At 27.0% G+C, this 18,900-nt stretch overlaps 1 protein-coding gene across 1 annotated transcript; it reads left to right on the top strand.

The window, feature by feature from the left end:
* The first annotated feature begins 4,564 nt into the window (after window positions 1-4,564).
* On the top strand, window positions 4,565-18,283 carry LOC100202087 (uncharacterized). Its single transcript, XM_065793050.1, has 15 exons — window positions 4,565-4,707; window positions 4,953-5,016; window positions 5,380-5,556; window positions 9,691-9,762; window positions 9,860-10,003; window positions 10,234-10,380; window positions 10,464-10,733; window positions 10,890-11,070; window positions 11,280-11,509; window positions 12,454-12,555; window positions 12,631-12,788; window positions 12,884-13,117; window positions 13,226-14,075; window positions 15,943-16,158; window positions 17,778-18,283. The coding sequence occupies exons 2-15, from the start codon at window positions 4,956-4,958 to the stop codon at window positions 17,939-17,941; spliced, it is 3,006 nt and encodes a 1,001-aa protein (XP_065649122.1). The 5' UTR covers window positions 4,565-4,707; window positions 4,953-4,955; the 3' UTR covers window positions 17,942-18,283.
* The last annotated feature ends 617 nt before the right edge of the window (window positions 18,284-18,900 follow it).

Genomic DNA, 18,900 nt, shown 5'->3' with positions numbered 1-18,900 from the left:
ATACTGTCTCGAAAAAAAAAGAAATAAAATTTTATAATCGACATTTTGATATTCTTGATGATTTTCTCCACATTGGGTAACATTGAGCCCTTGTAAAACTACTTCTATATTTTTTGCGCCACAAAATATAATTATTTTTGTTTTTTCAGGACAAAGTGATAGCCCATTTGCTAAAAACCAATTACTAATTTTTTTTATTTTCCTACAACATATTTTCTGTTACTGTTCAATCGTTTTTTTGCTTACAAGCTTTTGCAATCAGTGTCGTATCGTCAGCAAAAAGACAGTGTCTAACTCTGTTGCACCCGGTAGGTCATAAATATAAATTTTGAAAATCAATGGACCCATAGATGTTCCTTGACCAACACCCAACTTTACTACCCAGGAAAAAAAGTTCTGTAGAATTTCTATAATTTTTTGAAACATATAGCCTGTAAAAATTCTATAGAACTTCTATAGAATCTCTGTTAATTTCTATAGAAATTCCTATAGAACTTTTTTTTCTGCTTTTTTTCTTAAGAAAAAAATTTTTTTATAGCAATTTCTATAAAAATTAATAGACATCTTATAGAAATTCTTAAGAAATTCTTTAGAATTTCTATAGGCCATATGTTCCAAAAGTTTATAGAATTTCTATAAACTTTTGAAACATATGAAAATTTTTTTCCTGGGTACTCTTTTGATGTAGAACTTCCAATAACAACTGACTTACTTCTGTTTGTTTACTTTCTGTTTGACTTACTTCTGTTTATATGAAGAGATCCATTTAAAAGTTTTTTCACCGGCACCTATGTTTTTGTTGTACATAATGCTATGGGCATAGGTATCAAAAACTTTTTTTATATAAGGTAAAATGACTGCTACAATTTTATTTTAGTTTCTGTAGTCCGTTATCATATGTATTGCACTGCATCCCTTTTTGAAGCCGAATTAGTTATTCGTCTTCAAAAAGGGATGCCATTACCATCAAGATTTTTCATAATTTGATAATTAAATATTTTCGATTTTGCTGGAATATATTTATTAACCTGTAATTGTTTAACGGTTTTATTATTTTTTTTTTTTTATATAAACTCGTTTTATTATAGCCAATTTTAATTTTTGTGGGAAACATCCAGTACTCATAGAAATAAAAGCAACCTGATAAACAATGTCTAATTAACTTATTACTTATTAAATCAAAACACAACAACTTTTTGCAGCAAGACTATTAATAATTTGGGTAATCGATTCATTTGATACTAACTTTAAATTCAAGTTACATCTAGAAATCGAAGATATTTTTAAATAGTTTAGAAGGTTGTTTGATCTTAATTCAAGCATCAGTAAAGTGATCTATAAGCAAGATAGCTATTTCCTGTTCCAATTCAATCAAACAAGAATTTTTTTCAATTTTTATTGACTAATCATTTTTAGTAGATCTACGAAGGGCTTTTTAGAACAATCTAAGTTTTCTTACTGTCCCCTTTACAGTGTAGCAGCTGTTACCTAAAAAAATTATTTTTTTTGCCATCGATAGTTTTTACATATATATATATATATATTTTTTACTAAATAATGCATTAAATTATCTCTTTCTCTATTAACCTTAGAGTCTAAATTCGTTATAAGCTTTCATAAATTGAGCAATTCTCTGGTCACCGATTGGTTTTAAGGTAAAAATTTCCGGTTACTCGTAACCTTTTTTTCTGGTGCTGCAATATCTAATTCAATATTAATTTTATTTATAAAATTTTTTTTACTTAGTTCAAGGTTGTCATTTGTGAAGTAATTGTCCATTTTTGATTAAATTATGTTAATCTCTGTTGGTTTATGTTAATAGATTCTCAATTATGTTAATAGATTTCAATTATGTTAATAGATTCTCTATCTCTAATAGATTCTATGTTAATAGATTCTCTGTTAATAGATTCTTTGTTCACAACTTGATGATCAGTTATACCGTAATCATAAACTTCAACATTAGATTGACACCTACTATTCAAAACATGATCAAGAAATGTGCCAGACACTTAACTATATTAATGAAATTGTACTCTTTCAAGTTATTAACATAATTCTGAGTTTACTGGTTTCTGAATAAAGAAAGTCGATGTTGAAATCACCACAAAATATTGTGTAGGTCCATTGCTTATATATCTTATCCACAAATGCATGTCAATATAAAAAAGTATAAAAGTCATAACTTATAAAAACAAATTGCTTACATAATCGAAGCTAAATGAAGACAAATTAGTCTTATCTACAAACACTGTCGATAAATGTTTGCAAATATAACATATTTTTATATGTCATATACAAAGCATAAATTTTTTTAATACATTTATTACCTTCTGTCTTTAGTTTATGCTATTCTAATCATATTTATTTGGAATACGAATTACAAACAATCCAACTTGATTTCTTGAAACTGAACACCCAACAAGATAAACTGGATTTGCTCATCATATTTCATTATTTATCTTCTTTTCAAAGTCTTTATTTCCCAAAGCTATTATATATTTTCAAAGTTCTTGCTCTCTTATACTTGTCTTACGTGATAACTCAACAACCACATCCCTAGCAATTTCCAGCTATTTTTTAAATATACATTTGACTACGTTTGCAAATTCACTGAGTGTTTCATAGGTTGATTTAATTGCGTTAATTCTTAAGTTAGTTTAGAGTAATTTATTTTTTAAATCTAAAGTTACATTTTTAATATTGTTAAATTCATCATCAGTTTTATTGCTTATTTTGTAAGTTGTTTTGAAAAGTTATTACTTTAGGGAGGTACAGTATTAATATAAAGTAAACGAAGGATTGTTTAAGTCTCAGGTTGCTGTAAAATATAGAATTTTAAAAAGTAAATTGTTAACTTGAGTCAAAAAAAGGAAAAAAAGATTTTAAACCTTTGAAGACGCAAGAAAAAAAAATTAAAACGAATTATAGAAGGACCAGTACCAAATTCAGATTATCTTATTTTTAAACGGTTTTAAGAGTAGAAACGTATGAGTAACATCATCAATTCTAAATAAAATTCAGAGAACTTGCTAAAAAGATCAAAATCAAAAGATTTCCAGTGAATGATGGCTGGTTTAATTGTTAGGAAACAAGTATAATGTTACTTTCAAGACGGTATCTAGAGGACGTAACTCTTGCACATGACTGTGCAATGTGACAACTCTCCTTTTATTTTTATCTAGATATAAATTATTAAAAAATCACTTATGAATATTTTTTCATTTTACAAAGTGTTACAACAATAAAAACTCATTAGAAAAAAACTATTACTAATAAAAAGCTGTTTCTTATATTGTATCAAAAATAAAGTTTGCAACTGTTTTAGCTTTAACAAAGGTGCAATGAGAGTTTACAATAAAAGAAAAATTTCTAAAAATTAATAACTAGGTACTAGATGTAAAAGTGCATTTAAATGAATTTATTTATTAAAGAGCTAAGTGCAAAATTATTTCAACATATGTCAATAATTTTTAATAATAATACTTTCTTTTTTAAATGCTGCTTTTATCGACTGAATTTTGTTTTTATAGCTCCTAAATATTGCGGTTCAAAACCTCTAAGCACTGGTGCTTCATAAACTACAACTTGCCATAAACATAGAACTTTTAAATTGATTGAAATCTTAATAAAAACTTAAATTCCAGGTTAATTTATTTTATACAAACCACAGTTCTGGCCTCATCTTTAACCATCAAATGATTCACGGACTAGAAGTGTTTTTTTCGCTAATTCGATAAGCATTAGCGGAATTAACTATAAAGGTTTAAAATCTTTATAGCTAATAATAGTTAATAACTATAATTAATAAAATGCTGACACAAAATTGTATAAAATTTCAGAGAGTTTAATAAAGAATTTGGAACACAGATAAGTCATAAAGTATAGAGAAGTGAATTTCAGAGAGTTTGTAATTTGGAGCTCAGATGAGCAATGAAGAATAGAGAAGTGAATTTTCTTACAGTACACGCGAGTTTTTAAACGTAAAAGCTTTGTTTTATTAAAGTCAAATGCAAAGTTACTATTTCAGATCAATATTTCTGATTTTTCTGAAAAATTTAAGTCAGAAGGGTTGATTTTTAAGATAAAAGAATTACTGTCTTAAATAATAATAAATTTTAATTGGATTAGAATTATTTAGTTAAAAAAGGTTTTAAAATTTATATTATAAAAAATTAGAGAACATAAATGCTCTGCTAAAACTATTATATCTTTATTGAAAATATTTTAAGAAGAATCCTAGAATAATAACATATTCTTCAAAGTATAAAAAGTATTCTTTAAGATAACAGTATGGTACATAATTTAATACCAATATATAACATAATTGGTATTTGATATGTAGCAGTAGATTATAAACCGCGTTTACGTCAAAACAAATAAAAAAGTGCATCCTTCTGAATACAAAAAAAAAAAAAAAAAAAAAAAAAAAAAAATTAAACACTGTGACAAATTACACCAGATTCAAGCAAAATAAAATTTTATTTATTCAGCCAGTGTTCATAAACAATACGCATGCGTATTAGTTGCTGGCACAAATCTACATCAGATATTCATGTAATCCATGCAGCAAATCATTACCTCGCTTGATCAAGCATGAGTGGATAATTATACACACTCCTTTGATACCGTTTAGCTGTTTTTTTTTAATTTTATATCATCTAAATAATGGAACCAGTTTTTTAATTATATTTATTTTCACTATTGGTAAGTTAAAATCCATCTTCTTAGTGTTTATGCCCTTTTATTTACATAAAAATATATTTTAAACTTTACTGCTTAAAATTAATAATGGCTAATTAAAACACTATTATTTAAATAGACTAAAAATTACAAACAATGTTTTATAATATCTACCTGCTTATAAAAATTGTATAAATATTTTTTAAAACACGTCATTTTTATTAAATGCCAAAAGATGCAAATTTATTATATAAAATCTTTTCATCAAGGAAATGAGAGCAACTCTCTCGTTTACACTGTTGTTTCTGTTGGTATCAACGTGCTTTGTTCTAGGTAAGTAAAGATAACTTGTTTGTTTTATACTTAGTAATAGCATATAAAAATACATTATAATAATACATTAATATCTAAAACAATAGTCCAAATTACCAATATTAAGTCTATATGAAACTTTAGCTGATATTAAATCTATGTGAAACTTTAGCTGATATTCTTTAAAATTTATTAACAATATTGCATCTTTTTAGGATTTATAAAATATTTTAGGATATATAAATCGCATCTTTAATAAAGCTGTTATTGTTTACGGTTTTACTTCTTATAAATTTTATAGTCAAATATTTACAAAAAATATAAAATACATTTTAATACTATTTATATATTATAAAATATATTTAAATATATTTTTTATTTTAGGCAATCCAAAAAAAAAAAACAATAAGTTGAAGTTAAAAGTTGGAAAAGAAGCAAAATCTCCTGCTTTTTCAGAAGCTGAAGGAAAAAAAGAAGCAAAAAAACGTCCAACAACCGATGTTGATCCCAAAGTTGCTGAGCGTAATGAGACTGTTGACAAGCAAACGCATCAACCGAATAGTAAGATTTCCTTTAAAGTTCACAAATACAAACTCTTTTTACAACATTAGCTTTCAAAAATATTCAAATGTTGGTTTAAACGGTTAAAAGGATAAACGGAAAAAAGTTATTTAATACAAAAAGTTGTTTGATTTGGGTTCTTCCCTAAGGTATTGGTTATTCCCGAAGGTTTAAGTTCTTCTCGAAGGTTTGGCTTGGGGTAGTTCCCAAAGCAAACTGCTGTAGTAATACTGTAGAAATTGATTTTAAAATTGCCTGGTAAATGAATAGTAACTTAAATGGCTATTTCACTCTTTACATCATCATTGTGTGTTATTTTTTTAACTTAACAACATAATTTTTAACTTTTTTAATTTCTCTAAATTTTATCTAAATGAAAATATTACTGCTTTAACAAAATCAATTCTACATTTCTATTTTTTACCCGACAAAGGTTTTAAAGGTTGATTAGTATAAAATTTTATTGAAAAGAGCATACCTATTAACAGGGTCACCGAGAGGTTAGGGGGGGGGGGGAGGGGTGGGGCAAATGGGAAAGTTTGTCCCGGGTTTCATTTGATAGAACGGATTTGACAATTGAACGGAAAATAAATAACAATTTGTAACAAATTACTTTATCATTAACAATGTACTTTATCATTAACAAAGTACTTTATCATTAACAAAGTACTTTATCATTAACAAAGTACTTTATCATTAACAAAGTACTTTATCAATAACAAAGTACTTATGTTACTTAAGTAACAAGAACTATAGTCTGGAGAAAGTTGAAATAGATACTTCGTGGTATATAAATCGGAAACAAGTAGTAAAGCAAGGTACAAATAAATGCACATGGTATTTACTGCAGATTATTTAAGAATGCGTCATGAGGTCATTAAAAATGTATAAAATTTATTTTTGTATATTTATATGTAAATAAATTTTTTATAAAATTTATTTTTGTATATTTATATGTAATTAAATTTTTTTTTTAATAAATTTAGGCAATGTAATTTTAGCTTTTTTGATATCAAATATGATATTCTTACCTCCAGTAAACCCTATATTAGTCATTTCACGTGCTAAAATTGTGCTAATTTGACTAAATTTTTTGATCCAAATTATTGTCATATTTAAATTTTCACAAAATTTCATAAACAGACAACTAAGTAAAGATTTTTTTCCAAAAACCCAAATTATGGCACGCAGTGCTATGTTGGTAGTAAGTTCATATAAGTTAGGGGAAAAGCGCCTATAATGGCATATCGGTCATATTTTCAACAAAAAAAGATTTAGGAATGTGGTGTTGTATTTTTAATCCTATTAAATATTTAAGATTGTGATTTTATTATTAACTGTGCAGAAATGAAATTTTCATGCATTTTATTTCAAAGTTTTGTGCATTTAGTAGAATACTTATTTTAATTTTCAAAAAAAAAATCAAAAAACACATAAAATGCAATATCTCGTATGCGCATGCGCGAAATTCTTCTGTGTAGCACAAAAGGGTCTATTGGATGATAAAAGATGATTACACGTATTTCATGGCATTTCTGAGTGAAGGCTCTAAGTTCAAATGAAATCGTCATTTTACCTATAATGCTAAGAAGCCCCATCCTCCCCTATACCATCCATAGGAGCAGTAGTTGCCTATGATGGCATACTTGTGCTTTTTTTTCTTAAATAAAAATAACTAAAAAAAAAATAAAGTTATTTTTATTTAAGAAAAAAAAAATGTTTTTCTACATGTAACATTGTTACATGTAGAAAAACAAAAACCCTAGAAGTTTTCATCAACTGTTACTAACAAAGAATGTATACATATCAAAGCAGTTTTCATCAGTTGTTACTAACAAAGAATGTATACATATCAAAACTTTTGTTTTTGGTCTTCAGGATACTGAATAATAAAGCTTCAAAGTTAAGTATGCCATCATAGGCGCCTTTCCCCTATGTAACAAAACACGCTTACTCAAAACAGACTGACAAAGTTTTAGTACAAATTTGGTTCCTTAACTTTTTTGCTGTCAACTACGAGTATACTCGTGGTAAGTGGGCGTCATTTATTTACCAACTACAAGTTTACTTGGAGTATACAAATGCTTTATTTTTACCAACTACGAGAATACTCGTAACAAGCTGGCGTCAAGAGATTGCTACGAGTTTGTTTAACAAGTCGTAGTTCTGTTACCTTATTTCAAATAACAATTGAACTGGATGAAAAATGTTTATTCATATAAATTCTTTTGTTTTAACTTCTCAATTGATTTCTAGAATTAAATACATAAAAGCTTGTACTTTAAAAACCCTGGAATCTAATGTAGACAAAAATAATTAAAAAAAACAAACAGATAAAAGTAAAGTATGTTTATTGTTGCAATTTCCTTTTTTGAAAAGTATAGTGTATATTTTTTTTCAAGTATTTTGTATTATTTTTTTAATTATATATTTTGAAACATTCAACACATAAAGAAAGTCTACCTTCACTTATCTTATTTCTTTAATTTTTGTATTAGTGCAAATTCAATATGGTTTTTAAGCAGTTTTTTCTTTTTTTTGGTTGGTAATAAAGATAAGTAATGGAGGTTATTGTTGCTGATTTGAGGAGCAATTTCATTTAAGCGGGTGTTCAATAAACAAAGCATAGGAATTGTTGTATTTACTCCATATTTGCTGCTAAGGCTGTGAGCATAAATACAATATATCAAAGAAATAAAGAACTACGTTTTTATACTAATTGTCTTTCTTAGGCAGTCATAATCAGTCAAAACATTCTGTCAGCCTGATCTACCTCTGATATGCCATGGTTGTATTATCAAACAATATTGGGTTTTGTTTTCCTCTCACCACTTCTTTTTGCCACTTCAACCATCTTTAACGACTGCATGTTTATAATCATTAGCATTTCTCTTTTATTTTCTCATTTAGCAACTAATGCATTTTCCTTGCTTCAGTTTAGCTTTTACATTACATTGTAGTCCAATGTATTATTTAAGCGATTAAGAAAATCAACAGTTTGGCACAAACATCCACTACCTAATTCTCTTATTGTCAACAGACTGCCAGAGACTTAACATTCAATGTAATTTATTTTGTAGTATTAAAAAAAGGGAAATCTGTAGAGGTAATTCCTCCAGTTCAAATGATGGAAATTTAACACACTCAATATGAAAAAGAATTCAAAAGAATTGAGAGATATCTTGTGTGTATCGGTTTTCATTTTGTAAAATGAGAGCTTTTTTTGAGTGGACGCTGCTTACTAATTGGTTTGCAAAGCAATTGGTTTCAAATATCATATAATAACTTACAATTTCTTCTGTAACAAATAGTCTAGAAATGTTCATTTGGTTCCCATGTTAATCTTCAAACCAGGATTGGCAGCAAATTGAATTCGTTTTACCATAATTGAATCATCTTTCTATTGATTTAAATTTCTGGACAGGATTATTTTAGAATCTTTTACCCAAAGAACGAATTTCTTACATGATCTATTTGTTGAACTTTGTTTTGAGTCTATAAGACCAACCCTTATTTTAGCTCTTTTTGGCAGCATTACAAAATCTTCTGCAATGGCTGCTAAATTAATGTCTGTGAACTTTTCTAAAACGTCTTCAACACAAATCGACCTGCTGACGGGGCATTAATTCTAGAAAAAGGACAGTGTAGTCTGCTTTGAGTAAGATAAAAAAAACCTAAAAAAGCAATAAATAAACGTCCCCTCCCGTGATTAAGCACCTTAGAGTATTTTAGACAATTTATTATTCTATTGTTCAAAGTTTGTCTAAGTATTTTGAAAATTTTTATAAAATCAACGATAAATTACTTCAATTTTTTTTAGTTTAACTAGTATTTATGCTGACAAAATAATCCAAGTTCACATTAAAAGTTGCACACGGGGCCAGTGGCCCACTGGTATACTGTGACACACTGCTACGGCATTCATATCATTGTGAACCAAAAATAAACTTAAACTTGGGCTTTAAGTTTTTTTTTGTTTAAGTTAGTTTTTTGTGTAATCAAAACCGTGTTAATAAATGTTTTTAGTAAAAATTCTATAATTTAAAATTAATTAGTTTAAGATCTCACCATATAATATATCATATATGATATATGGATAAATAAATTTCTATAAAAAATTTTTTCTCATTCTAGGAACACTAGAAAGTGGAAGACCACCAAGATATCCTTTAAAACCTTTCTCAGCTGAAGTAACTGCACATCAAGGTAAATAAGTATTTTCTGTAGTTATATGTTTTTTTTTAACTTTACATCAAAGTTAAAATTATGAGATCAGTATTAATTATTAATTTGTTCTTAACAGATGAAATTGGTGGGTGTAAAGACCATTCTGCTGCAAAACATATTTGTACACGATGTGCTGATAAATGTTTCGCTCCAGAGCATGAAGTATTTGCATATTCATATTGCAGAAAATCATGTGGCCTTTGTGATATTAAAACTAGCCGTAAGAAAAATAATGTTACTAATTATTTTAATTAATAGTTATGTAATTATTAAATAGTTTTTAAGTTGAATAAATGGTAATAATAAACAAATATATTATATTTGCTTGATTTTGTTTTGTTTATTTAATATTTAGTTATGTTTTTCCATATTGTAAACATAAATAATAATAATAAATAAAATAGTTGCCTAATGTTTCAAAAACTATTTATACTTTTTCATAATATTAAGAATTTCATACATATTGGCGCTTACGTGCTGGTTCACAATTTGATCCAACATGGATGTTAACAAAAGTAGAATGGTATGCAAATGCAAATCAAAACATTTCACTTGTAGATAACAGTTCTCGTGCATACGCAAGCAGTTCATTTCCAGGTAAATTTTTTTATTTTCAGTTTAACAAATGTTTTAATTTACAATTATTTAACACGGTAATAAATGTTAATTTTTATTACTAGGGTTTGATGCTCATTATGCTATGGAAGATAATCTAAACACTTCATGGTATCCAAGTGGATGGGGTGTGCATGATAACAATGATGATTGGATTGCCTATGAATTTAAAGTTGCTGTTAGAATCCAAGCTGTTAGAATGGTTTTGTCAAGTGCCACCTATGCTCCAAAAAAAATATTTGTTGAAGCAGCTGATAACAAGTTTGGACCGTTCCAAACTAAATGGATGATACGAAATCCAAATTCTATTCTTGATCAAGTTTACCAATATCAACGTAACTTTTGTATATTTTCTGTCGTTTTTTTGTTTTTGTTTTTGCTTCCATCAAATGAAGTATTATTATTTCTACAAGTAATTTTGTGTACATAGTCAATATTACTTTTTTATAGTTTTTATACATTTTTAAAAAAAATATGATGTATTGATTTAGAATGCCCAGTGCTCTGGAAAAAGTTAGAAACCGATAATGGAGTTTGGTGTTATAGAGTTATTTCAAAACTTAGAACCTGGAAAGAGGCTGAAAAAACATGTGAATTAGAGGGTGGTAAATTGGCCAGCATTATTTCTGATGATGAGAGAAATTTCATTGCAAATGTTATTCGACCATGTGGGTAAGTAGAAAATATATTAAAGATTTATTTTTTGACACAACTTTTTATACTCTTTTCTTTGTTTACATTTTATTAAAAAAACTTCTCATTTTAAATTATTACTTTTTTTAATCCTCAGTAATAATAATTTCATTATGTATATATAGTGCTAATCTTTTTTTAAATTTATTTTTAAATGAATCTTAATTTTGCTTTATTTTTATTGATAGTTTTACTTGGATTGGATTAAGTCAAACTAATCATGCTTATTTATGGTCAGACAATCTAGACGGTTCTAAAAATTGTCCAGCAAGAGCAGACTATAGAAATTGGAAGAAAGGAATGACTTATAGTGATGTTCAAAAAGATTTATTAAACTGTGTTGCCATTGATGAAGAAGGAAACTGGCTTAGTTTTCACTGCAGCAATAAGTTTTACTTCCTGTGCAAACAAGAATTGAGTAAGTATGCATTTTTGCATGTGTGTGTGTGTGTGTTTGTGTCTATATATAAAAATAAATAGAAAATCATTTATTAAAGTCTTTCGACTTCATAAAGGCTCTTCAGAAAAAATTTTATCATAAAAAATCTTCACAATTTAAATTATTTCTGATAGGTCTATTTTTTCTTTACTGAGACTTTATTGATAAAAACACAGTGAAAAATAAGATTGTAATTTTCTTCTAGTTTATTACTCTTTTTTTTTTTTTTTTGCTCTGTTCTTTTAAGAACATTTGATTGCTCTGTTCTTTTAAGAACATTGAGCACACTATTTTGTAGAATACTTTTTAAAGTTGTTTAAATATATATATATATATATATATATATATATATATATATATATATATATATATATATATATATATATATATATATATATATATATATATATATATATATATTATGTTATTGTATTTTATAAATAGAGTGCTCAATCTTCTTATAGAACAGAGTAATAATAAATTAGTAAAAACACTTTTCTAATTTTTTTCTTCAACAACTTGTTTCTCCATCATCAGGAATTGTTGGTTTATCAGGAAGCCTTTCTGATGAACCAACAATTAAACAATTGGTTTAAAAAAAAATTATATAATTACTTTTACTCATTTATATATATATATATATATATATATATATATACAACCCTCAGAATTAAAAAAAATGAGGTCATCAATAATTTCCCGACCTCAATCTTTTAAAGGTCGGCATCAGATCGGCAAAAAAAATTTGATACAAAAGTCTTACCATCAAACATAAAAACGAAGTTGTCAATTTTTTGCCGACCTCAAACACTTTAAGATCAGCAGTTAGGTCAGCATTGGCAAATGCTAACCCTAATTCCGAGGGTTGATATATATAATAAAGTAGATATTGTTTAAAAGCTATATTTTCTTTTTCATTTCAGAGCCTCGTGTAGATCCTCGGCCAGATTTAGTTGTACAGAATAACCCTACAGAACCAGAGATACCTCCACTTATATTTATTTATCCAAATATCACTGTTCCAGGTATACTTTTTCAGATAATAAACAATATAATAGGAAATAATCACAGTGATTAAAAAAGTAATTTGTTTTTTTAAGTGGTGAACACTCTAAAATTGGAGCCTGGAGTTTTTCCTGATGAAAATGGAAATGTTGAGGTAGAAGAGGAAGAAGCTGCAGATGTTAATGAATTATTATATGATCAAACAGTGGCTCACCTTAAGCAAGAAGGGATTGAACCATGGGAAGCTCTCGCTGTAAGATCTCATTTTTTAAATTTAGTAGTTGTTTCAATTTTCTTTTATTGAAAACTTTTTGAAAATATTTACAAATAGTATCATATTTTGAATAGAACGATCCAAGAATTGATGAAGCACAGTACATGTTAGAGCTAAATCGTCTAGCTATTAATGCTGCATTGAATAACAGTGACTCTTACAAAAATGAAACATATGCTGATAATACAAAGGAAGGATCACCTGAAGCTCTAAAGATTCAACAAAAAATTGAGCATAAGCAAGAGTACCAAGAAACAACAGATCAAAATCAAGCTGCATCTCAAGGTTTTGAAAACTTTAATGTTCAGGTTTGTATTTTGTTAATGCCAATGTTATCATTATTTTTTTTTTGTGCATTATTTTGCAAATTTGAGCTTATCTTTCTTTTGTTATTTCTATTTTTATTTATTTCATAGTCAAGCAAAGCTCTCCCTGTTGTTGGTCCACCAATTAGTGCTCCTGTTGGAACAAATGGGATGGGAAGTATGCCAAATATTATTGGTGGAAAACCAGCCTATGAACCAGCTCAACCATCCAGCAATGAAAATCTTTCTCAAAATGCTGGTCCAGTAGCAGCAAGTATGAACAAACCATCTCAGTCTAACATACCTGCTCTACCTTCAACTGTATCACAAAACGAAATTCACAGCAATAACAACCAGACTCCTGGATCATTACCTCCAAGTGCAGACAATCAGCCAACAAAGCCTGTTCAAACTTTGCCACAAACAAACCCGTCTCCACCTCCTATCCAACCAGTTCCAAGCATTAGCTTGCCACCAACATTACCACAACAATTACCAAATCAATACCCAACTCAACCTGTTCAATCCCCAACAGTACAAGCTGGAGAAAAACCTAAAGAACCCACAACTCAGTCTTCTAATAATAACAGCAAGCAATCTAGTCAGCCATCGGAACAAAATAAAGCAAGTTCTTCTGATAAAGACAGCTCTGAAAAAGAAGAAGAAGAGAGTGAAGAAAATGAGAGCGATGAAGAGAACACTGATGACAAAGACAACTCAGATGAAGAAACCCCTAAACCTAATCAAAGCCAACCTCAGCAAGCTACAACTTCAAATGCCCCACAACCTAGCATAAACCAACCTCATCAGGCCACTGGTGGATGGAATAGTCCTCAGTCACCTGCAGGAATGGGTGCAAGTCCAAGTATGATCTCTTCACCACCTTCACCACCAGCACCTAAAGAAGGAGACAATGATGATGACTCAGAGCCTAGCATTGGTTCCCCATCCGATATTAAAGGTTTTTATTTTCTATTGGATTGTATATGGTTAATATTTATTTATTCATTCAATACATTTATATGTGTGTGTGTGTATTTTGGCAAACAAAAAAGCCTTTACCTTTCGTAATTTACCACAAGCATTTTTGGGTTGACCTGCCCAATTTTAAAACCTTTTGTTTTGTTATTTCAATTAAAATAAAAATGACAGAAGAAGTGTGTTATTTATATTCTAAATGAAATAATTAAAATAAAAATGGATTAATTATTGCAACGCTTAATTAGAAATAATGCAACATTTGTTTTTTTAATTTTTAAGCTAATGCAACATTTGAATAAGTAAATTCATTTTTATATTTTGACTATCTAGGGAAGCTCCATATTTTAGTATGACATCTGATTGCTTAGCTAAATATCCAATACTATTTGTGTGTATGTGTATATATATATATATATATATATATATATATATATATATATATATATATATATATATATATATATATATATATATATATATATATATATATATATTGTTCAGATATTGCCTGATAGCTCCAAATGACCTATTTTCTTGAAGGGCAACTAAAAATATTATTGTTGTGATCCAAATATGTTACTTGAGGCCACTCATTTGCATGATATTACTTTTATTAAATTAGTAATTTAAATTACTAATTTAATAAAAACTAAATAATTAATTTACTAATTATATTAACAAATTAATATTTACTTTTTGAATCAATTGATATTACATTGCATAATAAAAAATGGTTTCTATCAACATTAAAATAACTAGAATGAAGCTGTTGTATATGTGAATGTATATTAGCTATTTTTTCAAAATTATAAAAAAAAATGAAAACAACTGTGATCTTTTTTAATGAAATAACATCTTTTTTTTTAAAGTGAAGTTCATGTGATTTTTTTAAGAACAATTAATTAAGAGAATATAAATAGTATAAATAAATAGTTTAAGCAGTATACATAAAGTATGATAAATGTTAAACTAACTTAAAAATTTTTTGAATGTTTTTAATTAGAAAATGTTTCGACTAATTAAAAACTAATCATGTTTACGTGGTGCATCATGCGCTGCAATATGCATCACACAATAAAAAAGTTATTGAATCAAAATAAATTTATGAAGAAAGACTTTTTTGATAGTTGAGCAATTTTATAATATCTACTCAATTATAATATCTAAGGATATTTAGAATATCTTTATATAAAAATTATATCTTTATATAAAAAATATCTTTAGTGCTTTGAATTGCGTGAAGTGTATTCATATTTTACAATTTATACCTAAAATAAAAAAGTTATTTAAATTAAAATTATTAATTAGATTAAATAAAATTAAATTAGAAGTTATTATTTAATTAAGTTACAGTTTTTTTAAATAAAACATGCTATTAAGAAATCATAAAACTTTTTAGTACATTTTTAACAACCCTAATTTTAACTTTGGAATTAACTGTTATAATACATTTTTAAGGTTATATGCCTACTTTGGCAGGTATAAGGGAGGGAGAGTTACCCAAAAATTTACAAATTTGTACAAGGGAAGAGAGGAGAGAAAAAATTAATATTATGTTATGTAAGAGTGGTTTGTTGAGTGCATACAGGTGCGCACAAGGAAGAAATGGGTCTTAAATGGGAGAAATGGGTCTTAAAAAGTGGTTTTACTGAGTACATAAGGCTGTCTTCTTATGCAATTTCTAAAATGTAAAATTTTTTACCTTTTTCTTTAAATTGTCTAAAATTGAATATTTGAAATATTTATATTGGATCTAGCGATTTAAAGAAAAAAAAACTTTAATGTCTCAAATTCCATAATTAATGTTCTGAATTTTCCATAAATTACATTTGAAATTTAAATCTTAGTTAACAAAAAGAAAAAGAAGAAGAAGCCAACAAAGCCAGGTGGTGATGTCAATGGAGAAGATGGTCGATTAAACGAACAAACAGTTAAAAAACCAATTGATTTAAAGCAAGAGAAAGATGAAGAATCAGAAACAGTGGATGAATCTGATACTACTATTGGTGGAATCAACAAGAATAAAAAGGCAAAACCAGGAAGTGGTCGAAAAAAAAGCAAAGGTAGGATAACTTTTTACCATATGTTGCACTTATATATATATAACATTTTTGACATTTTTATTCCAAAGTTTTTTTATATTTTTTAATAATTCACTTGCCCAACTTTTCCCTATCCTCAACTAGTAAGTGGCCGGGGTCAATATTTGACCAGGGTCGGGGTGGGTTTGATAAAATATAGCTGGGGCCAACTTTGTGACCGTGACTGCATAAACATTTATATATACTGAAGTATATTTTTTGAATTCAAAGTTCATGTTGTATTTTGTATATATATGCATATATATACATCATTATGATCAACATGGTTATCATAATCGTCATTACCATTATCATCATCATCATCATCATCATTATAATCATCATCATCATCATTATCATCAGGCTTTAGCCTTCCTCTTTTATGCTGTTTTTCTAATCATGGTCAATGCTCAAACGAGCTACCATCTCTATTACGATAAACCAAAACTCATTCTTGTTTGACTTTTTATTCAACATTTAGGTTTGCAAAAATTTTGATTTTTAGCCTGGGCCCCACTTCCTATCCTCAACTAGCTTCACTCTTCACTACTGAAAGATTTTATAAGTAAAAATTAGTTATGCTTTCTAACTAAATGTGTTAATCTTTATTTGGTTCATTTGTTGTTTCAATTTTTATATTTGTTCAACTTACATGACTGTCACATTTATGATTTTGATTTTTTAAATTTTATGAATTTTGATGATTGTCACATTTATGGTATGGAATTTTTCATAATGTTAGAAACTGCAATTTCATTATTATTTTAACTAGATTATCTGCAATATTGGTTTATTCAAATATTGCAGACAATTGGGTTACATTTTTTTGATGATTGTACTAATGTTAAAATATTTTTAACAAAATATCTGTTATGATAAATTTTGTGAATTTATTAACATGGATTTTCAATTACAGCCATACATTGTAACTAGGAATAGCAGTCTTGCTTAATCAATGGACATTGTGACATTTAAATTATATTTACAGGACATTTAAATTATAATTGTCTGTTTTTAGAATCATCTATTGTACTCTGCAAATATTTAAATGAAAAGTTTAATACTTTTAAGGAGTAAAAATGACAAGTTTCTCAGTATTTTTATTTGACATATATATCAAATGAAAATGCTTTGCAAAAATTGCAATCATTTTAGCTTGGAATAAACTTAAAAGATTTTTGGCCCTCTACCCCAATGCGAAGACAATCAGTTTATAAAAAATATTTACTTATTGACAGATTTCAAATTTCACTTTGTAATTGAAATTTATGAGCATGAAATGTTTGAAATCCAACCAAACCCAAATGGAGAATCGTGTATTTTACATTTTTATAAAGTTTGAACATGATTGAAATTTGAAAATTGTTCATGAATTTAAATTTTGCCTAGTATGTTTCAAAAAAAGTTAAAAATTCGTTGGCTTTTCTTACGGGTTTAGGGGGGTTTTAATTCAATTTTTTATTTTTATATATTTGCGGATATGATATATATATATATATATATATATATATATATATATATATATATATATATATATATATATATATATATATATATATATATCCAATAGATGTGGTCTGATTTTTTTAAATCTTTTACAGCTAAACATCAGAAGAGGATGAAGAGCGCAAAAATGGTAAAAAAAGATCAGCAAAAAAAAACTACAGTTGAACAAACTAATGACGATATCGAAAGTGGTTATGGAAATGATGGCAGTGAAGATGACTTAGACGACATCTTTCAAACAATCAGTGATAAACTTTGATAATCGATAGGATGAAATAATATCTTCGTATAGTAATATATAGTAAATATAATATAGTAAATTAGGCAAAATAAATATATAATTTTATATAACCTAAGTTTATTATTAATGTTTTCTAATATATACTTTTCGCTGATGTATAAAATTATTATTTGAATGCTTTGAACAACCTAAACTTGGTCAGATGTTATTACTTTTTGGCTAATAAAATACAAATTTTAGTGCAAATTGTAAATTAGATTATATTGAAATTAGAGATGTTTTTACAAGCACATAACACGTTCACACTATTGTATTATATATTAATAAAGGCGCTTTGGGAATACTAATGATTAATTTAAAGTCGTTTTTTTATTTTTAACCTTTAATATTTGCATTTTAAAGTAAAACTTTTAATAAAAGTTCTTAAGGCGGATTATTATTGAATTTATTTAAAAAATTAAGTACTGTTTTAATAGAAATATTAAAATTGCCTTTTAAAATGATAAAACTGTTATTACTTCTTTTCTCGCAAAAATATGTATTAAAATATTTAAATTTTTTTTGATGGTTAGTTGTCTGTAATAAGCGAGCTTTAATATAGTTTTGATACGTATGGGCTAAAGGACCATACGCAAGCAAATCAAATTTATATTGTATAACTTTATTAACTACTCTATAAACTGGTTTTAATGAATGTCTGCAAATAAAAATTAAAGTAAATTTAAATTAAAAAATAAAAGTAAAGTATTTTTATAAATTTCCTTTACCAAAACAAAATGGTCAACATTTTTATGTCTTTAAGTAAAAGTTACAATTTATAAATGCATAAAAAATTATTAATTAAACAGCTTATAAAAGTAAACTGTAATACGTTATTATAAAAATATGAAATATGGCCTCTTTTTTAATATATTTAATTTTTTAATAAATTGTCAATAAGTTTTTTAGGACTGGTAGTTCTCAGCAAATTTTGAAGA

The sequence above is a fragment of the Hydra vulgaris genome, chromosome 03 (genome assembly GCF_038396675.1).
Source record: "Hydra vulgaris chromosome 03, alternate assembly HydraT2T_AEP".
Lineage (NCBI taxonomy): Eukaryota > Metazoa > Cnidaria > Hydrozoa > Anthoathecata > Hydridae > Hydra > Hydra vulgaris.
The sequence above is the reverse complement of the archived record's forward strand: the minus strand, read 5'-3'. Positions and strand labels throughout refer to the sequence as shown.

Bases quoted from the DNA above. Each gene is read 5' to 3' on its own strand.
- LOC100202087 (XM_065793050.1), top strand. From the start codon at position 4,956: ATGAGAGCAACTCTCTCGTTTACACTGTTGTTTCTGTTGGTATCAACG. The intron at 11,071-11,279 runs GTAAGTAGAAAA...TTTTATTGATAG, and splicing joins AATGTTATTCGACCATGTGG to TTTTACTTGGATTGGATTAA. The intron at 13,118-13,225 runs GTTTGTATTTTG...TTTATTTCATAG, and splicing joins TTGAAAACTTTAATGTTCAG to TCAAGCAAAGCTCTCCCTGT.